Source organism: Zonotrichia leucophrys, chromosome 1 (assembly GCF_028769735.1).
Source record: "Zonotrichia leucophrys gambelii isolate GWCS_2022_RI chromosome 1, RI_Zleu_2.0, whole genome shotgun sequence".
Lineage (NCBI taxonomy): Eukaryota > Metazoa > Chordata > Aves > Passeriformes > Passerellidae > Zonotrichia > Zonotrichia leucophrys.
This window is the reverse complement of record NC_088169.1, coordinates 39,657,923-39,684,337: the sequence shown is the minus strand read 5'-3', so window position 1 is coordinate 39,684,337 and position 26,415 is coordinate 39,657,923. Positions and strand designations below refer to the sequence as shown.

The 26,415-nt window shown below is 37.8% G+C and overlaps 1 protein-coding gene across 3 annotated transcripts in view; it reads left to right on the top strand.

The window, feature by feature from the left end:
* The window catches only part of PCCA (propionyl-CoA carboxylase subunit alpha), a 299,270-nt gene that overhangs the window by 228,064 nt on the left and 44,791 nt on the right, over window positions 1–26,415 (top strand). For all 3 annotated transcript variants that reach the window (XM_064712168.1, XM_064712163.1, XM_064712177.1), the window contains 2 exons: window positions 1,020–1,118; window positions 12,998–13,051. In XM_064712168.1, the coding sequence (XP_064568238.1) occupies window positions 1,020–1,118; window positions 12,998–13,051 (153 nt within the window). The remainder of the gene's footprint in view (window positions 1–1,019; window positions 1,119–12,997; window positions 13,052–26,415) is intronic.

Sequence of the window (26,415 nt, the reverse complement as noted above, 5' to 3'; positions counted from 1 at the left end):
TATTATTATTAGATCAAATAATATAAGTCTGAGACCTAAAAGAGTAGGCTTTATAAGTTTTATTTTGCAAAAGGTGTGCAAAGCTTTTATTCTAAATGCATTGAATTTTTTTTCAAGTTTATTGAGAATGTATGCAATATAGTAAATAGCTACCTACCTTCAATAGTATGATGACTGTTCAAAATATGCCATAAATATTAACTACCAATTACATTAGTCCATATGTAATAATTTTTTTCATAACCATCTTTTTCTCTGAGGCTGTTACAGTGTTGAATGTGTGATGTGTGTTTTTAAACACTATAATACAACGAAAGAATGATAGAAGTGTCATTACAGCTGCACTGGTCTACACTTTTTTCAGAACCCAGAATTTTTGCTCTTCACCTAGAAATATTTTTGCATAATTAATATGGTATGATTTAAAATAAAACCCACTTTCTGGATAAGCATATTGACATTCGAGTGAGAAATTGTATTTCTCTGATCACCTGTATATTGAAAAGAAACATGTCAGAATTTGCAAAATTTTTCTAGACTTTGAGGCAAAACGACGAAGAATTAATTACTGCCTCATATTAATTAAGATAACAATGCAAAGCCCTTCATTAGAAGCATAGGAAAAGTTCTTCCTTGGTCCTTGGAGAGAATATTATATGCAAGCCCTGTTGTGTGGGTTGCAAGGTGTCACTGGAATTTATATGCATTACTTGTCTAATTGCAGTAAATGTAGCATGTCCAGATAGGTTTAAAAGTTGGATGGCTGTTTGTTACTTGCTGGAAATCACTTGAAACCTTGCTACTCAGAGGCAGCTGTTCACAGGTCCTTCACCTCTCCCCAGAGATAGCTGGAAGACTCTGTTGTTGGACCCTGTCTTTTATGGCAGAAGCAGTAAACATGACAGGTTGTTTGGGAGCCATCTGTTTTAAAATGGTTGCTGCTTTGTATGCAGTAATGAACTTGAGATCAGTTTTCTGTCTGTCTTCAATAGTAACAGCCTTGTTTGGTGTCACAACAGGTGGAAGTTGATGGGATGAAACTAAATGTGACCAGCGAGTGGAACCTGGCTTCACCCTTGTTGTCTGTCACCATTGATGGCACTCAGAGGACCATACAGGTAATCTCACCAAAGCCTCTTTGGGCATACAAATAATACTGAAACGTGGGGTTTAAACCTGCTGCATCACAAAATTGATGTGATGTTGTACAAACAGCAGAATGTTTTTACTTTGGCACAGATTCACTCCACTAGAGCTCTGGATGCACTCCACGTTACTTACATAGAGTTTTGAATGAGAAGTTCTGTATTTAGACAGAAGTTTACCCCAGCTTATAGGCTGTCTTTATTTAATGTCTTGTGAGGAGACAGAGTTTCTTAATCATGTGAAAAATAAGAAATGCTTTACTGCAAAGAACCAACCAACCAACAAAACTGATCAACCAAAGTAAAATGAAAAAACTCCCTCCTAACCTAACCCACAACAGAATCCCACGTGGGGACCTACAGTAAAATTAGTCTCTCCCTCATGTTTGGATTGTGTGATTGTTACACTTCTGGGCCTTTGCAGTTTAAAAGTCACAGGGCAGCACATCTCCTATGTAATATGTTCTTTTATATAAGAAATGTGATTAGTGCCATGATTTGAGAAGATAAATGTAGAAGACATCCCAAACTTGTGACTCTAACAAAAGAGGACTGAAAAGCTTTAAGTAGTTGTATTTTCTTTTCTTCTGAACACTTAAGTCTTTGAAACCTACTCCACACTCTAGAGAGTGCTTTTCTAAATGTAACCTCAGTCATAATTTATATATTTCCTGACAAATAATTTCTTTACAAGTATCTGTTGATCCTGGCAATAATGAAAAACAAATCAAAACTTATTGAAAGTATTTTTCTACATACAACAGTATCTATTTCCTATTCATTTATCAGTGATACAATGGTCAGATTTATCATAATTTACAATGAAATACATTAATTTAGTTTTTCATTTTACCCTTGGTAAATTACCCAACTGGAAGATACTATTTTTGCTTTGATTGAATTTAAAAGACTGCAACTTGAAAATAAATAAAAAATTGTTGTATCTTTCAAAGTCAGTATTGCCTGAGAGTGAAATTTTCATTATGTTCCCAAGTAAATTCTGGACTTAAGTTCTGTAGATTTCTTGGGAGGTTTATGCAAGCTTCAAGGAGTGTGTATATCTACAATAATTTTCTATTTTTAGGTGTGTTTTTGGTGTGTGTATATCTAAACCAATTTTCTATTTTTAGGTGTGTTTTTGGTGTGTGTATATCTAAACCAATTTTCTATTTTTAGGTGTGTTTTTCTTTTTTTAATATTTTAATACTGGCCCATTTTGGTGCCATTTAATAAAGTACATTCCTGATTCTGAACAGGAAAAAATACCAGTGTATGAATCTATAAAACCTGCCTAGGTGAAAAGCATTATCTTTAGAGTGGATAACTGGGTTCACGAGACCTTATTGCAAACTATATTGTTATATGACTGGTTATATAAGTAACAGTAGTAACACCATTTAGCTAATAAGAGTTGAATTTGCACATAAAATTAGTTTGAAAATTAGTGATCATATGATCTGAAGAAGCTTTCTTCTAGGAGCTGAGCCAGCAGCAGTGTTACTTGCACTCCCTGAGAATGACCATGAAATACTGCAGATCTAGCCCCAGCAACATGCAGTGAGCTGACTGCATGGTATCCAGCCAACAGAATGTGGAATAAGCACACATGTTGTTTCCTTCTCAGATTTTATCTGCCTTTGCTTTTAGCAAAGAAACTCAGTAGCTTGAGAAGTTATTAATCTTTTAGTGTATATATGTAAATTTATGGGAACCTTAAACTTGACCTCTGATAGTCACTCACTGGAATCAAAATTGGTTTTTTGGTTATATATTTCTTAGACTTGCCCCACTGCAAGAACCAAATTAGACAAGTGTATTCCTGTAGGTCAATTTGTCTCCAAAAGCAATTGACCCCTGAGTCTTGAAGTATCTTCTTTCTGCAAAACTTAGCCCTAGAGCCATTTAAGCAACAAATATGGATGAATCGAATAATTCCAGCTGTGCTTTATTAATTTTCAGCCAATCTAATTTTTCTTCATAGTTGGTTTCATTCTTCTAACTTTGCTCGACCAAATACAATCTTTGTGAATGTTTTATTCCTTTGAAGGTTGGATTTATGCACCTTTGGCTCAATCCTGCAGTCTGGCCACAATCTAGCAAAGCACTTAAACAGAAACAGGGAATAAATAATTTTAAAATGTTTTGGTTTGAAATATATTTATGTAATTGTAGTGTAGACATTCAAATTTTTGCATCTGTTGCATGTTTAAAAATAAGTAGTAAAGCACGCTTCTGTGTTTTTACTCCTCTGCTAAAGGCTCAATGAGAATTAGAGCAAAGCAGAATACCAGCTCTGCTGCAGAGTTATGAAGGGCCTTTGAGTTTAAAACCCACATTTTCTAGGACATTTTCTAGAGTATGGGACCTGAGTGCCTGAGGAGGATTGTATGCCCTGGTCGCAGTCTGTCTAGGGCATACCAGGGCACAGCAAGGATGTGTGGCAGCCCCCCTCCTCCTGCTTTTGTTTCCTGTGTGAGGAAGCCCATCTGTGTGCAGCAGATGGGAGCTGCAGAGTGCCTGGCCAGGTCCCCAGATGAGGGTGGGACCAGAACCCTGGGGTGCACTGCAGGTCCTGTGGCTGCAGCATAAGGGCTCTGAAATCATTGTGCTGCTTTGGGTTACTGGGAAATCCATAGGATGCCATACAAAGGAACAAAGTGGTGAAAACTTGGGATCATTTGAGCAAGAGACTTTTGAGATAGAGTTTGCAGGGGTGGGGGTGTGGGCAGACCCCATGGCATTTCTTGTAGTACTCAGATTTCATCATGGGGGATTTTTTGTGGCTTTCAGTTAATCCCAGTTTCTCAGCATTTTCTCTAATTATGACTAAACTCTCTCTCTCATTTGGTGAGGCTGAATTTAACACATCCTGAAGTGTAGGATTTTGTTCAGCAAGCAAATGACATTTTCTTGTACAGAAATACTTCACCAAAATGGTTTCCCATATTTGTTTCAAAATATGTTAGTGACTCAGAATTTGACTTACACCTAGCTATTATGAATTTGGACTTCGCTGAAAATCAAAGAACTATAGGAATATAGTTGCAATACACCTTTCTCAGTTTTGAAGGGATTGGGTTTTATTTAATTGCAAATGCATGTTTAACATACTCATGTATACAAAACAGGATTTGAATATGCTATAACCTTTTAGGAAATATTTAGAATAAAAATAAATGCATAGATGAGGGTCTTAATGATTCCTGTGAAGAGTGAGTGGAAAAGTAGGGGTTGATTTGAATTGTGGAAAAGAAAAACAAGAACTCTAGTGGAAACTGGAAGGGAGAATGGTGGCTCAATATGGTATCTTGAAAAGTAGGGACAGGTGGAAGAAAGACAACAGGCATATTTTGGGGCAATTTTACATATTTTGGGAGCATTTTTACTTCTCTGTCTCTCCTCCCATATACAAGTAACTGTATTTCAGTGCCCCCTGTGCCCACACAAGTTGTCTGTGACCTCTTCTGTCTCCCAGTATGAGCTGAGGAGCAGGTGGAAGGAAGGAAAAAGTTGTCTTTTTCCATAGAGTTTGAACATCATCTATTCTTCATGGGAACTAGAATCTAAGGGGACCTCAAGATGAGGAATCCATGGAGTCCAGCAGATGGACTTGAACCTAACTGCAGCTCTGTCCTTGCTAGTCAGGTTGCATGGGACACTGTGCAGGAACACCTGATATCAGCAGGGTGAGCAGGTTGCTCAAGAAAATATGAGTCTAAGAGGAGATCCTCAAAGCAGCAACTGCCTGTGTTTGGGCAAGGTCTCAAAAAACACTGCTGACCTCAGATTTCGAGGCTGCTCTGTGGCAATGCTACATGGAGAAATTTTACAGCTGCTTGGGACTGTTGAATGCTGTGCCTTCATTGATCCCACCATCAGACACTCAACTCATCCTTAAATACCTTTTACTTGCAGAGTATTCCCTGTAGCAAAAGGATGCTGAGCCAGAGCCATAGAGTGGTTTAGTTTGAATTATTTGTCACCATCTTTGCCAATGCTTTTGTAACCCTTAGTTCCATCACATGCACCCAGCCTTTTCACTGCCAAACTGTTGGGCCCACAGCTCTGCTATATTGCTGTTATGAAAGCTTCTACCCCATAGAGGTAGTGTAGGTATTTTACCTGGACCCTGGAAAACTTTTTGTGGCTTTTAGCAACTTCAGCAAAGCAATTTTACAATAACACTGGTGATACCTCCGTTTTTGTGTTTCCTGGCTTTCAGAGAACTAGTCTCTGATGAACTGAAGCTCTGTAGGATGTAGTGAGAACTGAAGGATCCTGAGCAGTTCAGTGTCACTTTGACATTAGTCTTGCTTTGAACAGGGAATATGACTAGCTGATTTCCAGAGCTCCCTTCCAGCATAACTGTTCTGTGTCCCAAACTCTACAGTAAAGAGGTCTTTATCAGTCACAGCAAGGTGTAATTAAGAGAGTAATGGAGTTGCTAAACAAGAACATGATCCTGTAAAGCTGAAATCATCAGTCTCAAGCTTCAAGTGTTTTTGTGAATGAATTAGATGAAGATTTATCAGGGGATCTTTCTCTACTTAGTGTTAAAGGGAATTCGGTGGTGGCATCACTTATTTTTTCATTTAATTTATTTATTGCATCAACAATTGCAGCAGGAGTAGTATATTCTGCATCCTGGGGTATGACAAATATAAGTGCTTCTCTGATACAATGTTTCTTTAGATTATTATTTTGGTCTATAATAACAGAACAAATGAGAATGCTGTAGGTTATGAAGTCTTTGTTCCAGGGAAATGCCTGACAGGAGAACAAAGCTTTTGCCCAAGTATTCATTTCCTACAACTCTTTAGAGAGTTTTTCATATGTGTAATTTTTTTACTTTTGTAAGAAAAATTACCCTTTTTTTCATTTTGCTGTTTTGAGATCTCAGATGTAATCTGTGATAATGATATGATACATGATATAGATTTTCAATCCAAAGTACTATTACCTCAGAACATTCAGTTTCTTAGCCCCTGAAAATTATCTTGTGAAGGTTTAGTGAGCAGTGTTCATGACTGCTTGACAGTCCATTTTTTTGTGCTATGCAATTACTGCACATACTCTGCAGTAGTCCTTTAATCATGACTTCAAAATTACTCTTGCTAGGTTGTCTCCAGAAGAGGGACTCAGAATGATCTGCAGACATTTGCTTATCCTGTACCCACACAGCTGTACTTTTGGGTAGAGAAAAGCCAGTGTGAGCCTCAGCACTGAATTCCTGATGGCCCACACTGATTAACCTGTAACTCACTCCCTGTTGTGGTTTTTTTCAGCCTTTTCCAGTTATGACTAACCCAGCCAAATCTGGTACAAATTTCTTGTCCGTGGTTCAGGTGGAGAATATGTGAAGGGAAGGGGAAAATTAAAGGGAAACTACAGCAGAGGAACTAAAAGCACATACCACTACCTTTACCAATTCTTTAATAAAAATGAATACATTTTCTTTTTTTTCATTCAGGAAGGAAATGAGTGGTCAACTGATATGTTAAATCAATCCCTGTCTTACTTGAGATGTTAATCAAATAACATTAGTTGTCATGGTATCTTATGCCATATATTTTTCCTCTTGGAGCTATCCATTTTCAAGACAAACAATATTAGGATGAATAACTATAAGGATTCTGTGTGTGTCCAAGGAACAAAGCATTGTGTTCAGTTGCTGACAGACTCATAGTTTTATGATATCTAAACCCTGAAAGAGATGAGAAGTGGTTCTCTTGAACATGGTAACACATTCTGAGAGCAAAGGGGAAGGAAGAGGAGGGGCATAAGAGTGAGAAAGGACTATGGATCCTGTCAGGAATTTTTCTCAAGGCAGTCACAGACATTATCAGATCTAGAATCATATGGCAGCATTTTGACTGCATGATTCCCTCCCTTATAGGAGCAGAATGAATCATGGCATGCCAAAACAAGGGTAAAGCTTCCACAAGTTCTAGTCACATTGTGATTTAATGTAGTAAGAGCAAAAATTTAGAAGACTAGAATTTAGAGAAGACTAAATGCCTAATTATTGTATTGTTGTAAATCTCAGCTTGAAGTAAATGTCCTTTAGATTAATTCTTTACTAACATTGAATAAAGAATATTTCCTGTGGAGGCTTTTTTTGGTTGATTTTTGGTGGGGGTGGGATTATGTGGTTTTTTGTTTGTTTTGATTGTTTCTTTTTTGTTAGTTCTAAAATTTGTTATCTACTTCTTTGTAACACCTACCAATCTCAAGGATTAAAGAAACACATGAGCATACTTACAAGGCACTCTCTGTATATGTAATAGCATACCTGCACTGGTTTTAGTATTTAAAAAAAACTTTGCAAAAAGAAGTGACAAGTAACAGTCACATTGGATATCCCATAAAGAAGTATTGGGAAGGATTTGTGTTTCTATTTTTCTGTTTATGGGAGGACAGAAATTCCCAAGTCTTTTAGTGCAATTGAATGCCAGGCATTTAGAGAACTCCTAAAAAGTAGTGATAAGACGCCTCAGCCTCTTAGAAACTGCACCTGCACAATTATCTGTGGGGATTGATGCCCTGTAAGTCCCTCACCTTGTATTTAACATCTATATTTGTACTGTTTGGGAACAGGTTCCATGTAAGGACTGAGGTAACTTGCAGCAGGTGCCGGGGGAGGCCAGTATTTCAGCATTCTGGCAGGATCCCTTTTGATGGGAAAGACTGCTTCAGCACAGTGCCACTAACATCTCAGACATCTTTCACAATCAAAACCCTTCACATGCAGCACTTGATCATCTCTTTCCCCACTGGCTGACTGCTGCCCTTGTAAGAACCTGGGAAATGTGGACATGCCCTGAGGAAGAACAGCTCACTGAGGCTTCTTTTACTGTCAAGTGTGAACTGAGACCGGTAATGGCTGAGGGTAGAGCACTGCACAAAATCAGGCTAACTTCCCATCTGTAGTTTAGTGCTCTAGGGGGAGACAATGATGGCACCAGCAGTGCAGAATGTTAAATTGTGAAAAGCTGGGGTGATTCCCAAAGTGGAAAGGCTTGTGAGGGTGAACAACTCTGAATGTACAGTGCAATACAGACAGACTGCAGCATACTACAAATCCTGGTCACATTGCTAGTCTGGGATTGTATCCCTCCGCTGGGATTTTGCACAGTGCAAAGGCAGTGCTGAAATGAAATTCTGCTTGCTAGAAGGAGAGGGAAAATGAGACTGGTAAGGTCAAATCAATCACCCTTTTTTGTTGAGAGGATGACTTAAAAGTTTCACAGCTACTTCTGCAGCTTTTTCCTCCTTTCTGACCCAACCATGGGACTCCACAGGTTGGAGTGACATGGGTGGAAGATGGAGCTTTCCAGATGTCCAAGCACTCTCATGTACACAAAATCTCACAGATTAGGTACTAGCAAATGAATCTGTTACAATTTTACAAGGTAAATTGCTGTGGATTTTCTTCCCCTGACTTCCCTATGGTGGGAATAATTTGTTTTTTAATTAAACCTGTCTGGGGATGATTCTGGCCTGTGTTTTGTTAGGTGGAATTTTCAAAAATTTATAAGTACTCACCAAAAGATAGCACCCTCCATTTGAAATTTCTGGCAAAAGATATTCAGAATTTTTGTTAGTGAGCAGTTGAAATGAAGCAATAGGAACTGAGCTGCAGGAAATTCTGCATTCTGAAAAACAGCACCATGCTGGGAAACTACCAGTGTTTTGATCAAAATTTTATCTGTAGCTTATCATTAAATTTTCTGGGCTTGTAATTTTGGGTTTGGTTTGGTAGTTTGCTACATGTTTTTTCATCTGGGAATATAGTCATGCCATAGCTTGAAAAAATTGCAAAAAACATTGGCTGAGTAACAATCTGTGTTTTTTGTCTCCAGAAAAAAACAAACGGGCTCCAGCTTTTACTTTCAGCAAATAAAACCTTTTACTTTGCTTTTACTTTCAGCAAAAAAGAGTTTAAGATAATTGTATTTGAGAAGGTTGTGTGTCCTCCTTGAACTGGCAATTTATCTGATTGCCTTTGCCAGTTCAAATTAATTCTGAGTTTAGGGGTATCATTACTTTTTCATTTGTAAGCAAAGCAAAAAAAAATTGCTTTTGGTGTGTTGGAGTTTCTTTGCTTTTGTATTGTACCTTCTCTGCAGCTGCTGCCTTCTAGTAGCTTGGAGAGTCATAGAGACCAGAAGATTTATGGAAAATATTCTAAGATCTTGTTGTTGTCTAATAATGTCAGTTAAGAATTTCTTTCAGTAATATATATATTATGTTTTCTTGAGCTGCTTTATCCCTCTTCATGTAAAGGTTGTTATCATTTTTATCTGCTAGTGCTCATCCATTGCAGGCTTTATGCAAAGCTGATTGTAACCCTACTGCATCTTAAAATGAAGATATCATTGATACCCAACTAAGTGGAAATAATTTTCTATGGCAAAGCAGAAGAATTTAAAGTCATATCACACTACCCTTTTGAAACTTACTGGGATTTACAGATTAAAATGATTATTTATGAAATTACTGTGGTATAGCATACACAAGATGGAGGAGGAGAATCAAACACATTTTGTATGATTGTATATACTTTTCTATTTTTACATGTGTGCAGAAGCATTTTGTTTGTATATACGTAGCATATGCAGTATAGCATACTGTAACCTGTGTGTGTAAAAATACATATAATATTTATGTAACACTCACACCCATTTGACAGCTTTGAGACTGCAGATGGATTTTTTGAAGTTGTGATTTTTTTTCACATTTGAGTTAGCTTGTTAGTTTCTCATAAGGAAAGAAAAATATACTTTTAACTCACATGATAATAATTAAATTAGTCTGAAGCTCTGCACACTGAATCAACCAGAAAAGAAATTGGTTATATCTAAGATAGCATAATTTATGTCAACAATGTAATTTTACTGTATTGGCAGGTAAACACATGGGGGTGTTTTGTCTTTGAACAAATGATAAATTTCCCTTGCCTTTTTGCTGTAAACCTAGCAAATAATGTGCAATTTATTAAGAGACCAATGACAATGCATACAATTAGCTATTCTCTATTGTTACCTCTATTTGATTACTTTCCTGCTATCACATGCAATATGAAACCATCTATTATGAGGTATAGAATATGTAAATATCTAATTTTACAAGAGAAACTGGAGACTGGTCGTTTTTCTAAAGAGGTGAGAAATAAAAGAATGATTGTTAACCATGTCCTTTCATTTTCTTGAAAACATCAATTACATTTACAAATCCCAGAAACACAAGCCTGCCAGTGGAACAGAAATAACTCTTTTCAGAAAAATTTAATCACATCTAATAGCTGAAATTTATTTACTGTAATTTGAAGCATTAATTATGATAATGTTCTGACTTCTTTTGTAACACAGTTCTCAAAGCCTGGCAGTTCTCTTTTTTGTTTTGTTGTAACATATGTTTTGTGACTTGGAAAATTTCTCTATCTTTCTTTATTCTTTGTTTTTTACATTCACCCACAAGGGAAATTTCTTCTTCCCTTCTGTTTCTTAGCTATTTTCTTCACTTTCCCCATTATTCTCTCCCCACCCTTGTCCCCCCAGATGTTGATTTAAGAGATGGATTTTAGTGCTTATACAGACTTTAAATGCAATTGACAGTGAATGAAATGCCTTTTTGGACACGGCAAACAGTAGCAGTGGGAAACTGCTGTAGAGTGATACCAGTGTGCTCCAACAGTGTCAGGGCAGGAAAAATGCTGCTGATATCTTTGTCTTGACTTGAGGCTGAGGCTTTAGAAGGTGCCTTCTTTATATACATATTTATTTGGCTTCATTAAAGTGGTTATTAAATTAGTTTTGGAAGGGCTTGGTTTTTGCTATGCTAGCTTATTTGGCTGCAAGTAAAGAAAATCTGTGTGAGGAAGTACTTTAATGATTTGCTTTTCAGTTGTGAAAAGTAAGTCAAGATGTCAAGATACCTGGCTTTACTCTGAAAGCCTTTAAAGAAAATGACAAAAGGGCCTCTATTTTTCGTTTTGTTTTGTTTTTTAAGTTGTGTTTTTCTGTGTGACGGGGAGATTAGCCAAAAAAATGGAATTTTTATTAGGACATGAAAAGGTCTCTAATGACCCTTGAAAGCGGACAAAAGGGTAGCACAATAAGTGACAGAACTCTAACGAGGGTGGAGGGCATTCCAGGAAAAAAAGAAATTAAATCCTTTAATTTTTTTCGGCTTGCCATTTTCTGACAGCTTATCAAGTGGTTGGGACTTGTTTGTTTTGGCATGTGGCTCATTCATTGTAGGCAGCCGGTACTTTGTTCTTCTTTGTGGTTTCCAAAACCTGATTGTGTTTATCCTAGACTGTGGGAAAAGTGTATATTCCTGTTTCCTTTATAAAAGTAAACGTCAGGTTTTGTATGAAATTTTATTTCCCATATTTTCCATTCCATTAATCATTATTGTTGAAATATGTCAGGCTCTGGCACATCACCCTTTGTTTTCATATGATTGTACAGATTGCAATGTCAGTGTGTGACCTGTTAAGTCAAAAAATAAGCGTGTTTGGGCTGTAGTAATTATTACTTCATAAAGTGTGGCTGAGGAACATGCACCATTAGTGAAAAGGGATTAGGATTTAATTTATTGCTATTAAAATTGTTTTGGGAAGTATCTAGCTATTGTGGTGCAGCACTTTCTCATTTGGTCTAGATAAGACAGGACTTAAGGGAGCCATGATTAGGGCTCTTCACATACCTGGATGTAGCTGTAGAAGGGAAGGGAATAATCTGTGTTTCCTGTGTGTAGTGAAACAAATGAGAATTAATATGAGTAATACAGTTGGAAGTAAGGGTTATTGTAATCAAATATTAGGAAAAACTTCCTAATGGTAAAGATGCAGAACAGTGGGATAAATTGCCCAGGGGGAGGCTGTGATATTTTTGCAATTGAAAGATTTTGAGAATGAGTTAGAAACACATCATTTGGGAGTGACACTGGTGTGTTTTGATTCTGCTGGGAGATTATTTGCAGCCCTGCTCTTATGATTTTTTTGTCTTTAAAATGCTGAAGGCTTCTATGCAGTTCTTTGCAATAATACTCATCTTCTCAGATCTGTGCTTTAGTACTTTTATGTACACTTGGCATTGTGTAAAAGGGCTGTGTGCTCATTGTGTAAAATGAGGGCTGTGTTCCTTCAGTTGGGACCCGTGTGGGCCATAGCTTAGATAGCAGGAATGAAATGTGAGAAAAACGTTTTGACACTGAAGGAGAAAACGATTCACAGGAAGAAAGAATTATTTATACATCTTGCATATTTAAATTATGCTTAATGCTGTGTGAAACCAGTAATATATTTTCTCTTGCATTGTCTTGTGGCTTACTGACAATGTAATATTTGAAGACTCTTTAATAACTTCAATCAACTCCTGAACCACAGTAGGTGACCAGACATTTCATAAGGTCATTTTTTTTTCTGTTTTCAAAGTAGCATCATTGGAGGTTTGCATTTTAAAAAGAGATTAAAATGTCTCTCATTAGGAGAGAAGGAAGATAATACTAAATGTGAGTAACAGGAATACAGAATCACAGAGATGGCAGAAGCCTCATTATTCATGACATTCGAGCACAAGGTTGCTCTGTGTTGTACTTGGCCATCTTTGACTTCATTGTCCTTCAAAAATAAATTTTATTGAGTTGACTGAACTAAAACCAAAATCTGAGATGAAGTATGCTTTAGACTTCTAGTACTCCCATTGAAGGAAATTATTTTATCTGGTTAATGTATAGATTTATGTATTAAATTATTTTTGATTACTTGAAATGATGTGACAAAGAAAATGGAATGGTTACAAATTTGAGTTGCTTTAATAAATTCTTACATTTGTGTTTTTCAGCGTATTTCTCGGAATGCCTCTGGAGAGACCAGCATTCAGTTTCTAGGCACAGTGGTAAGCATGTAATAATTGTGTATTGACAGGAGTTAAATTTGTAGAAGAATATAATGTAAACAGAAAGTAGCTAAATTACACTTCTAGTACATTTACACTTGTGGTTATGGGGGCCAGTATTATGTGTAAATATTCTGAGTTTAGCAGGTGAATGTCGGCCAACTGAAGCAAACTTCCAAGGCACAGTATCTATGTTCTACTTTTCTATTGATTCAAGTCTGTATCTGTTTCACTCAGAAGGGGTCTAAAAGTAACTGCTTATAGATTTGTAAGCTTATTGCAATATAATGAGGTTTGGTGCACATCAGGGTCAGTCCCACTCTTCCTCACCACATAAACTTTCTGATCTTTATTGCTTCACCGTATCACATGTCCTTATATCCCAGAGTGAATATCCCAGGAACTGTCTTAGAAAAAATTGTTCAGTAATGCAAAGTGCTCTGTTCTTTTCTCACTCTAAACCAGATTTGGTAGCTGTGTCGTTCTCTCAGATTTTGTTTGCTGGGTAGAAGTATGCCTAAAATGCTAATGAGATTTTATATCATTAGACAGAATTTACTCTATGAAACTGTTCTGTGGAGCACTCATGTATAACATACAGGTTTTGTTTAGGTCATGGATGCTTATATGCATACATGTGATTGAAATAACTTCAAGTTCTGTGATTTGCATGGGTGAAATGCAGCCATTGAATTTTTCCAAGTTCCATATGCATCTAAAAATAGTTCTGAAAGTGAAATAAAGTTGCAGTATCCTCCAAAGTAAGTTGTCCTGCTTGCTGCCAATAAATTTCACTGTAGTGTTATTAACAGTGAAAAGCCTAGGATGAAACATTCCATTTAGAATTTAGTCCTAACTTCTTTGTGCACTATTTGTTTTGGACACGAGAGGATTAGGATTGCATATGGTCATGCTTTCATTCTATTTGTGATTAGTTCTCCTGCAAGTCCTATGAAGCCATTGTTCGTAAGGTGTAACGTGGTAAAGGTAAACTTAACAAGAATACCTTGCATTTATGTTTTTACCTTACAGGTTTGTTTTTAGAGATGAGAAGTGCCCCTAATATATTTTACTTCTATAAATCTCTGTGTATGCATATTTATTTATTTGTCTTAATCACAAGCAGAGTAGCTGTAGCATAAAGATATAAAAATGAAGTTTTGCTCTGCACTATTGTATTTATGATGATGCTTTGGGTCTGGAGTTGCAACCTGTATATGTGAGATTGCTGCTAGGTGGCTGATCAGATAGTCTTTGTGTGAGAAGTAAATAATTACTCCAAGTAGATAAGATATAAACACAAATAAAACTTGATAATACTGACTAGATTTTAGTTGATTTCTCTCTAAGTGGGTGTTGCAGTAGGGAAAATTCTGGTTGTGTATTTAGTGACATTAGTATGTAAACTTGTTCAAATTAGGTATGAAAATATTTTGTATTCTTTTGTTAGAAGTGCCCTGAAGTCTCACTTACTGACCAGGACTCATGTTCTGGGCCTTGTGCAACCGGAAAATATTATAAAAGAAGAAATAGAATTGATGTGCTTTTGTGTTAAGAAAGATGATGATGAAACAGCTAATGGATTGTAATATATGTTAGATCTGACTGACTCGCTCATGTGTGTTTATTGAATCTTAGTTATTTGGGGAAATCAAGTTTGTGATTACAACTAAAATTCTCAGGAGGACTAAACAGAAATGCCTTGAGTATTCTGAGATTTTTTTTATTTAATATGAATTATGCATGTCTTGCTGATCAAACCCAGAGAGAGAACTTCAGCAATCAGGGTAGAGAAACAGTAATGAAGTCTGCTTCCCAGGGTGTGTTCCAATACCAGTTTTCCCACAGAATCCAATCTGTGCCTGTGCTTCTCAGTTCTTCTAGCCCACTGTCCTTCTTTCCCCTAAGTCCTACCTTTTCATTTGTCCTTTGCTCATTTAACATCCTTTTACTGTTCTGATTTAAACTTAATATGCTCAGTTTAGGTAATGGGGTGGAAGATACAATGACATCCACTACAAATTGCTGCACATACAGATACCCAGTCTGTATGTGTGTACATGTGCACACACAAAATGTAAGTGTTCCAACAAAGAAAATGTTAACTTAACAAAGGCCCCAGAAATACATTTTGAGTTCACCATTACTTATCTGTTGTTAAACCCTTGCTAAGTGCAGTTGACTTAGGAAGTGTTTGAAAGGAAAATTTAGCAGAAAAAGAGTCCTGATTGCTCATTATTATTTTTATTATAATCCATTGTTATCAACATAATAAACAGCTTGCATAGTTACTTCTCTTTTTTTTTTTTTTTTTAATAGCAAACATAAAGGACGACTGAGCATTCTGTGTTCCTTTTGATCAGGGCAAATGTTGATGGCACTCCAGTGGTACCAGGCAGGACTGTGCCATGCAGTGTACAGACCACTGACCTGCCCAGCAGAATATATTTTTAGATCCAGCTTATAAGGAGCACAGCTTTCCTGGCTTGTCAGGAAGGCATCAGCTTCAATAAATGGTTTTTGACATGGTAGAAACAACTCTGCTGCTGGATTTTGACACAACACAAGTCCCTGCTTCAGGTAGGCAACTGACACTCTGAGGGGAAGTAAAAGCTGTGCTTCTCTATTAGAAATATCCTGGCTGTTCCAGTTAGTTAGGTGGACAGAGAAGACTGCATTGCAGATGAAAGACAACAGTAAAATATGAATTTTGCTGCATAACATATGGTAAACCTCTGGACAGTAAGATGAATGTTTCTGTTAGTGTAGCAGCATATTTATGTTATTTTAGAGGAGAACAAGAAAAATCATGTTGCTTTCTCCAGGGATATCATAGCTTTGAGTGCATACTGTTAGCATCACTTGGGGGTCTACATGGATTTGTAATAATGCTTTTGTTTGTTTCTGATCATGTGTAGAAATTCATTGCTACTTGAGCATTTCTCTTCTCTCCAAATTGTAGTGCATTAGATAGCTTATTTTCTCCAAATTGTTTTTTGATAGAGGGTTGTGAGTCTCAGATATGATAGGGACTCATGCTTTTGGAAGATGCAGGAGGATGTTTCTGCCTGAGGAGCAAGCAACTTGTAACTGTAAGAAATAGTTGTTGAATGGGAAATTGCACTTGTTTGGTTTAATTTTCTTGTGAGGATAGCATTTTGAGTCCTCACTAAATTATTGCAGAGGAGATCCTGGGTTATTGCTGTAATTGAGATTTTTCATGAGTTTTTGCTCATTTGTCCCCTCTGATGAATGACACTAGATGTGGTGTGCTGATGTCCTGCTATTTTGCCACTTCACACTAGATTTATTCAGATAGTATTGATTAATAGCATTACCATAACAACAAGGTTGTGCCAAATATTGTACAAAGAAAAAGGAAGCAAGATAGTACATGATTCTGACTAATGTCTAAAACTGTGCCCAAAAACAAGAGTGCAGGAAGTAAGGAAGCAGTCCTTTCTGGGGTGCCTCCTGTGTGTAGGCAGCTCACAGAAGCAGATTTGTCAAAAATGTAGAATCACAGAATTGTTTAGATTGTAAAAAGTTCTCCTGGATGATTAGTTCCAACCATTAACCCAGCATTGTCAAATCCACCACTAAACCATGTCCCCAAGTGCTATGTCTACACATCTTTTAAATGCCTTCAAAGACAGTGACTACACCACTTTCCTGGGCAGCCTGTTCAATGTTTGACACCCTTTTCCATGAAGAAATTTTTCCAAATATCTGATCTAAACATCCCCTGGTGCAGCTTGAGGTAGTTTTCTCTCATCGTTTGTTACCTGAGAGAGAAGACCAATCCCCACTTGGCTGCAACCTCCTTTCAGGCATTTGGAGAGAGTGTGAAAGTCCCCCTGAGCCTTCTTTTGTCTAGGCTGAACAACTCCAGCTCCTTCAGCTGCTCCTCACAGGACTTATTCTCTAGGTGTAAAGATCATATAAAATAGATACATAAATTCTATAGAAAAACACTAAGATGTATACACAGAGCTTCTGCTTCAGCCTCTGCAATTCAAAAACCTGGATGTTTGACTACTCAGAAGACCAAAGTCTACCCTTCATTCCTGTCATTCTAATTGCCCTCCATTTTCTGTTGTGTCTTTTGTCTTTTCGTTCCACCTTCTGTTCTCTTACGTGAGAGGAATGTTTTTGGCTGGCCCACTGCTGGCCCCAGTCATTTGTTGGTTATTCAGGCCTCTCAGCAGGACTTCAGCAATGAAATACGTCTGGGCAGGCAGCCTTTAACACTAAGAAAGCTGCGAGTATATAGCGAAGTGCAGATTATTGTGCAAGCATTAAACGTATTCTAGACTGTGTGTAGAATTTGAAATAAAGAAGTTGTGTATGCTCAGATAATGAGCAGCCTGGCTCCATCACGTCCCTAATGCCATTGTCAGCTTTGGGCTGCAGGCCATGCTTGACAGTGATGCTCTGCTGACCCAATGGATCACTTTCCTCAAAACAGACGGTCCCTATCCTCTGCTCGTCGTTCATGCTGTTTCTTTGATCTTCTCTAATACCACAGCAGAAATATAAGCAGTTATTTTTTTTTTCCTTTGAGGAGCAATGGAAGAACGTATACATGCATACTGCTCAGTATATTACTTAACAATATAGGGGAACACTATATAGGAACAGACATGGAATGGTTTGGACTTACTTGGGCTTAAGAGTCAAGCCATCTTTAGGTGTTTTCTGAATTTCCTAGCACTGTTTTTTTTGATTCATGCATCTCACTAGAGGTTTCTCCATTACTGATGGCCAATGGAGTGCTTTTTGCCACCTTCGATTTACAAAATATTTGAAGTTTTGCTGTGGTAGCTTATGCTCACTTATGACAACTAGTAGCCTGTTGATACTACATGTCCTTTTCTTCAGCCTTTTTGCACACCAACTTAAAGTAGTCCTGAGACCCATCACTGCAACCAGTTCTACAAATTCCAGGTTGAGAATACTGGATTTAGGGAAAGTAGTCTCTGTCAAGCCCTTGACATACTTTTTAGCACAGCTGGCATATATTGTAGTGCAGTAGTAATCCCAGTTAGTATTAATGAGTTTTGGCTTTTAGCTACTTTTGCATAGGTTGGCAAAGGGAAATTCCATATGCAGTTGGGGTTATTCTGTATCCTGTTCATGGCAGTCAGAAATGGAGAGCTTTGTGTAAAGACAATCCTCAAAATCTGTCTTACTGTATTTTCTTATTTCAGTTGTGTATCTAAGGTAGTCTTAGGAGCTACAGGCCAGTATACTAACTTTTCTTACTGCTGATTCTCCCTTTTGCTCCCTCTTGCCATGGATTATCTGCTTTTGCTTCAGCAGCAAACTTCCAACTTTTTGTCCCATTACTGAGGCTTACAAATTGTCCCGAAACCCTGCAGTCTGTGTATAATCTCATCAGCAGACAGCTTCCTCCTCCTTTTCTCCTTCTCCCTGTGTTCTTACAAAGCTTTGGCTGTATGAGTCTGATTCAGCTCACAATAGGAAATGTTTAACAACCTGCTTCTTTCACCCTTAGAAATCGTTGCCGTTCTTAACAAGTCCTTTTCTTTCTTTATGCTTTTCTTTCTATATGTGACACTTCTGAAATTAGATACTGAAGGTTTATGCAGACTTTCAAACATTGGTTGAAGACCTGCAGAGGTTACAAAGGTGGTATTTATTGGAATATATAGAGTACTAACCACAAGAAAATAAATATAGACCAGTAAGTGTTTATTTTGCAAGCTAATGTCTTTTTTAAAAAAATTTTTTTTACTCTTCCTATTCACAAGCCTTAAGATTAGGGTCCCTGCTGATCTAAAGGGAATTGTACTGTTGTATAGGTTTTATTTTCTTTTCATCCATTTTCAGAAGCACTGTGAACCACAATGCTTCTAGTAGTAGAACTATCATCAGTGGCATTTCAGTAGTGCAAAAGGTGTCAACAGAAAAAACATGCAGTTGTTTCTGAAAACAATAACTTCCTTTTGAACGTGGATGATGAGAATCTTGAGACTGGCAGCAAGGTACTGCAGTATTCTGTGGAAAGTGGGTAACTCACACAACAAGGATTTCACTTGGGAAAGTAGTGACCATCATTAGGACTCAGTAGTGAGAATTGTTCAGTTCATGAGGTGTGAATGATCAGGTGCAGCCACACAGATGCCTATGCTGTTCACATTTCGATTCTCTTATATATCGTTTGCATGTTTTAAAGCAGAAGGTATAGTGAGTATATTAAAACTGTCCACTGGGAGCAAACTCAAAACCACCTGAGTGATCTAGAAACACCAGTGTTACCAAAAGCCATGTCCCTAAAATAAAAAGGATCAAGCTATTTTGGAAATCTTGCTCTGGATTCCTTTGGAAAGAGAAATAAGAAGGTGCTTGGAGTTCTTTCTGAATTTTGCTCCTGTGACTTAAAAAAAGCCAGAAGTGACACAAGTTCCCACAGGACAACTTGTAATCTTGCCTGAGATCTCCTTGAACAAGAGGTGCTGGTGCTAAGGTGAAGCTGCAGATGCGTAGGTGCTTGTTGGACACCTAATTGGCTGCTGCCAAATTTCCCTCAACTGGACTATGGATTTTGGATCCAGTGTTCTTCAGAAGACTTGTGAAAACTTAGCTGTGGTACTTGTGGGTAGATGGACTTAGCTTTCCTTTGGATCAATTTGGCTGAAATTGATCAGCAGTTTATATAGTGTATGTGGGTGCAAATTGGAGCTGGGAATGGGGATTGAGGAGGCAGAAATCTGCATTGCAAGCGTTGTATTCTTACAAAACCAGGATGAAAGTAGGCTATTGCATTTAAATTCTAATGTTTTGCCTTTTCCTTATTCATTTTTATCTTAGTATTTTATCTGTTGTTAATTAGAGTTTTGATTTGCAGAAAAAAAAGTGATGCTGTCACAAGTAGGTCAGGATTTCCATTAACGTCCTTAATGTTGGTGGATTCTGCAGTGTGTGTGTGTATAGTGACCTTTGTTTATAATAAATTAGGCCTCTCATCCCTCAGAAATAAGCAATGGAAAAGTTAGGATTTTTGATTTTCATACTTCTTTTGACAAATTTCTTTCTTACTGAGCTAAGGAACACTTTAGGACAAGGACTGAACTTGTTTGGTTGGCTTGTTACTTCTTGGAAGATAAGTGGGCAGCTCACCCAAAGGTGTAACTCAAGTGCTTTACTTTGGTAGACTATGATTTACCACCATTAACAAATAATATGAAATAATTATTAATTGCTTAATTTGGGCAAAAAAGTGTTGGTAAATTTTTTAAGCTGTATCAAGACTGTTACTTCATAGTGAAGATGATCATTTTCTTATGAAGATGTTTACTAAGCATACATGTAGCCCATGATTTTGAGCAGCCGTTTGATGTCTGCCACTTTGGCATATATGCAAGAACTGTTTAGGATGTATTAATTTATATGACTTTGATGCTTAACCAGGAATCTTAATGAAACAAAGGCATAATGAAGTTAGTAAAGCTAATTTAAGTCTCTGAATGTAAATTTTCAATGAAGTTTTTATTGATAATAAATATACTTTGTTTCTCATTAGTCTTCTAGGCTTCAGTGGTAATATCAGTAAAATAAACATGTTTTACAAAGATTTAACATTAAAAATGCTATTAATATGACCCTTGGTACACCAGCACAATTAGATTTCAAAGTGAGCATTTAGGATGTAACAGCGATTAATGACAACCATCGAAAACAATTTTGAACTCCATCAGTTTAACTCAGGAGGGTAAACTTAATATGATAATTTATCTAGTTGAATTGTATCAGCTTAGCAGGAAAGTATGCAAATATGTGACCCTTACCTAGAATCTAAATGGATGCTGTGCTGATAGATTTATCAGTTCCATTAAAGAACTTTAGGGAACTTTGGAATTTCAGCAATTGTTCCCTTGGAGGTTGAAAACCAAACCTGATCTCATACTGGGACCATTCTGGTCTGCATATTTCCATAATTTGCCTTTGCTACTAATATGACAGCAAGACGCAAATAACTGTTTCTAATAATATCAAATGGAGTTGTGGAGGACAGCATTTTAATGTAGTAAAAGACCTCCCCGTGGGGTTGTTATTGCCACTATAGAACAGCAGTTACACAGTTGCAACAATAGTCTCTTAATTGATTCGTTTAATTAGCAAGAGATGAAGCTTGTGCTGCATCTTGTCATCTGTTATCATGGGGGTGGCTACAGAGAGAATCTCTGCATTTGTCACTCCATACAGTCAGGTTTAAGCAGAGTAAAAGGCATTGCCCCTATGGAGGTGAGCCTTGGTGAGAATGTTTTGTGAGTGTGCTTTCACTCAGGTTTTCAGTGTGTGGACATGTCTGCCTTAAGAGTCTGCATGGTCTCTGGGAAAGAATTTATGACAAAGCATTGTTTTACTGGGGGAAATCTTAATCCAGCCATGCCAGGCATTTCTAACCTAAATATGCAAATCTAAGTATTATAGGAATGGTGGATTATTTGGGGCATCACTGTTGTAGACTAGATTTACTTGGAAGAAATAGGGTCAGATTAGTGAAACGAGCCATCTGCCTTGTGATTGCTTTTTCATGGCATTTTTGTCTCCAGACTAGATAAACAAAGAGTTACATGAGCACATGGTCCATGGTAGGGAGCATGTGTAAAAGAGGGAGTTTTTTTGTGGTTGATTTTCCCCAGAGTAGTTATGAATACAGATACAGTGCTTTGCTTGTTTCTGGGAGATGAAGTCATTTTTTACTGAGATCTATTTTATTTACATTTTAAGGGTATGTAAATAAATATATTTTAAAGACATGTAAATATATTTGGTGCTTCAGTTTCATTTTTCTCTTCTCCTTGGCTTAGCTTTGTCTTCTGTTCAAGGTTATTCTTCCTTATGGAAGGAAATATTTCTAGAGGAGGACAAGCTTCTTGTTAAATGCTAATTAAGAAAATGAAGGTTAAGTTGGCATACTTCCATTGTCATAACACTGACCTAAAATAAGGGATCTGGTACTAATCTGAAATAAATTAGAGGGGGAAGCAAATAATTCTGTGCACGTGAAACACTTGAGATGTCTTCTCGTGGTCTGCTTTTTAAATGCCTGTGCTTTGGAGGTTTTTTTTGTTTGTTTTTGATTTTCCATTTGTGTGCTGTAGTGTTGGACATGCTGTCTAATTTTGGAATACAGTGGTCCTGTCACTCTGTAGCAATATGCTGTTAGAAAAGGCATGCTTTTTAGGACAATTTAAGTGAAGATTTAGCCTACTTATCATTAAAGATCCCATGGTAATTTCCACAAGGTTCTGAGATTGCTTCATATTCTGAGAGTCTTGGCCAAAGTCCACTTTGTGTAATTACCTTCTGTCTGCACAAATCCCTATTGCAATTTTAGGTGTGTTTGGTATTTTTCACTTTCTGTCCTAAATAGTGAAAATATTGCTACATACTGCTCATAATTGCTGTGCGTTATAGCCTAGGTTCAGATAAGGAGATTATTAGTGAATTTTGTGTTCCCATTGTTAAAACACCAGAATATGTGAAAAATTATGAGTAAACAGTAGGATATAACTTAAATCCACAAACAGATGGAAGTACTCTAATTTTTTGACTGTTTCACTGCATCTTGTGTCTCTGAGCTAAAGTATCTCTACTGCTTGGACCATCATTGAGGGAAAGACCAACTCTCAGACCATGTCAGAGGTCAAACTCAGCAGTCTGCATGGTTCTTTGAAGCAGGTCAGAAACCAGTGTGGGGCTCTAAGTGCTGTTGTTGTGCGCTCAGTTGACTTTTACGTGGATTTCATAAGTTTTTGTTCCCACAGCTGAAACACTTGATTGTGTTAAGGTTTGTCTCTTAACTAAAACTGGTTTCAGTTCCTCTTTCTGCATGCTTTCATGAGCTCCAGAGTGTATGTTCAACCATGCTGTCTTTAAAGTGGTCCACTTCTGTGTTGCTTCATTTGATAGAATTTATTGTCTTCTTCTTGAAGACAGTGCTTTCATCACTAAAGCCTTGTATTACTTTGTTGTATGCCATGTCAAATCTTTTTATTGATATTTCCTCTTTCTAGTAATCCTTTCTTTGTTTCTTCTGCCATATTTATCTTCTCCATCTTTTTTCAGATTGCCTCTCTTGTATATTTCCTGTGTCAGATTCTTTGAGACATACTTGTATTTTGGGATTTTTAATTTTTTTTTTTCCTCTAGAAAGATACGTGGGTTGAGAAGAGAGATAATAGTATTAATCTGACATCAACTTTCACGTCTTTCTCTAAGTAGCATTTGGGAGAAGAATAAACTTTAGAAAAATTGCTATGCATCATCAAGTCATATAGTTACTGGAGTTAACATATAAGTGTTAGAGATGGAGGGGGAATACCAGGGGCTCTTGTAACACAAAAATTGTTCCTTTTTTTATTCATTTTCTTCATAGCACATAAGATCTATATTTTGAAGTGCTTAAAATTTTCCCCAGTGTTCATTTAAAGCTCTCTGCAAATAACAGGGGAATTTATCATGCAGGAACACACAGTTTATTTCACTTTTTTATGCAACTCAAGTTTCACATAAATTCTCTTCTGTGTAAAGTACATTGAAAATGATGTGAATGATGTTTTAACAAAGATTCTGTGCATCCCTGCTTATCTGAAGGACAGCAATCCATGCTGCTGCAAGCACTCGCCTGGTACAAGCAGGCAGTCTCCATCTTTGTTTCATTCATGCTATTTGGTATTTGCAGTCCTTGCCCACAGCAAGGCAAAGGAAGGTGAAGGACAGAGCAGTGGCAGTAGGAAGCATCATGCTTTGTGTGACCATCTCCCAAGCACCAGTCCTATGGCTTGGAGAGGTGCCATGTTGGCAGGGTGCACAGGAAGTATTCACATAGCAAATTGTGTTATGAGCAGCAGAAGCACAACAAGGTTCTTCCTGCATCCAATGGTGTTTGATCAGGGGAAGGGAGAGAGAAAAGGGATGGCAGGGCAATGTGGTAAAAAAGGAAAGGCCTACATTATTGTAAGGACAGTGAAAACAAGCTATCCCTGTGCCAGAGACCTTCAGTGTACGTGGCAGAGCAGTGCTGAGTGGGCCACAGGAACGTTCAATCAAGGCCAAATGCCCCGTGGATAGGAAAGCTGTAGTAAAGTCCTGTATTTCCACTGTAACTCCTACTCCTCCCTGCCTTAGAGCAGCTTCTCTTGACATGCCCTCAAAAGCAATTTTCACTTGCTGCTTTCTTTGACATCAGCTTTTATATGAGGAAAAACAAAGATGTTTGAGTTTTCAAATACTTACATTAGTGTTCTGTTACAAGTCTTTGGGCGTTCCTTGTTTTTTTGTGAGGGTTTTCTGTTGTTTTGTTGTTTTTTTTCTCCCTAGGTTTGTCTTTTAGTTATAAAGGAGCTGCAGGAAAGCCTTCCCTTAGCCTTGCAAGTTCCAAGCCCACTGTTAACATTTAACAAATACTCATCAAGCAGAAGAGCCCAATGTGCTTGCTGTACCTAAGCCAGATCTGTTCACTTCATCAGGAAGATCCCAGCTATGTTCTGACAGGCATTTCTTCCACAGCCTGATTCTGACACATTGACTGAGAACAAGAATACATGATAATGGAAATAGCCTTGTTTATGGCATCAAATGATGGCTTTTGTCAGGCACAAACTGGACTCAGGTGTCCTGTAAAGGAAAATAAAACTTTTGTTCAGTTATTAATCATCTCAAGATGCTAGGGAGGCAGTGAATTTCTCCACCCTTAAAATCATGCTGTAGGCAAGATGAAAACACAGAATGTTAATGTTTCCTAATTTAGCTTCAGTAGCCAAATAAAATTGCAGCATTATACATGGAGTAACTGTACAAACATGCTTCTACCCAGAGAGGCCAGAGATGGCTCCTGTAGAAAGTTTGAGGTTGAAGCAAACCCCCCACTCCTTCAAAGTTGGGTCAGTGAGAGCAGGCTCATCAGGTCTGTGTCCAATTGGCTTTCAAATATCTCAATAAACTCCATATCTTTACAATGTGTTCAGCAATTTGCAAATTCTTGGCTGTCCCCAGGGCACCGGGCAGTGACACAGAAGTGATGTCGATGGAGAAAAAGTCAGGACAAGAAATTCCAGGTTGTGGTAATGCTGAGTGTAAAAGAGAATAATCATTCTTTGCCAGAGCTTGTGTGACTGCACTAAGAAGTATCCAGTTGAGGAGAGGTCAGAAGCTCCATTTCTTATGTGAAAAAGACTGAACACTTGTGCTGGAGACATAGGCATATAGCAGAATTCAGGAGTGGTATTATATTCAGGAGGAGTTTTCAAAAGCCCATCACTGAATGATCCACCCTCAGTGGTTCATCTGCCGAGACCCTGCATTAGCAGTGGTGAATTTTGAGTCCAAGACTGATCCATTTGTATTCTTTTCAGGTGTCTGTCAGTGCTGCAGAAGCTCCTTCACCTTTGCACCAGTTCTTGAAGGATTTTTCAAACTCGCGTGGTGTTTGGGGTGTTTCAGTTTTGGTCATTTGGTAGTTGGCACTAATTGGCTCCAAAACCATTTTCAGCATCATGAGACTGCTGGGAGACCCCTCCAGCTGTAGAGAAAACAAACTGCTATTCTGCTTCTGATTTTGTTCTTGCTGGCTTGGTTTGTGGTTCACAAAGTCCACTCCTGTTTTGCTAGAAATATATTTGAACTGGCGTCAGTAACATGAGAGATGTAACAATTTACCTGGAGCACCTCATCTGGAAAAAGATTATTCTCACTGACAGATGATCTTGTGTTGTGTGTGCAGCTTGAGTGCCTATGCTGGCTTGAGCAGTGAGCCTCAGATTACTGACAGCTACACTGAAACTGGGCACTGGCTGCCAAAGAATTTGGATGTGGTGGGGCTGGAGAATAGGATGTGCTAGGGCTGGAGAGCAGACACCCCAATAACTGGTTGTTGAGTGGAGGTAGGGGACTCTGAGCCAAACTCACTTCCTTGGGCTTGGAGGAAGCAGGATGGACTCCTCTTACCATAGTTTCCCTGCAGTGTCTTTCTGGGTAGGGTGGGACTGTGACAAGACGTATTAAGGCAACTACTTGAGGTTGCAGTGGAGATATCAGGTTGTAGGAACTCATTTCCCGTATATAAATTTTGATGAGCAGAGTAAAAAAAAACATTTGAAATGGAAGTCAGGCTGAAGGCTGTGATTTCCACCAATTTTCATGTATGACAGTGTGAGATGTCTAGCATGAGCAAGTCAGATGCTTGGTTTTATGCACAGACTGCAGACTGAATGGCATATATTAGTTTTTGGCTTCACTACAGAATGTAATACTCTCCAGGCCATTGTGGCTTCTCAACAGCAGGAGACAGCAGCAGAGAAGCTCCCCTGCAGAAAAACTTTGTACAAAGGCAG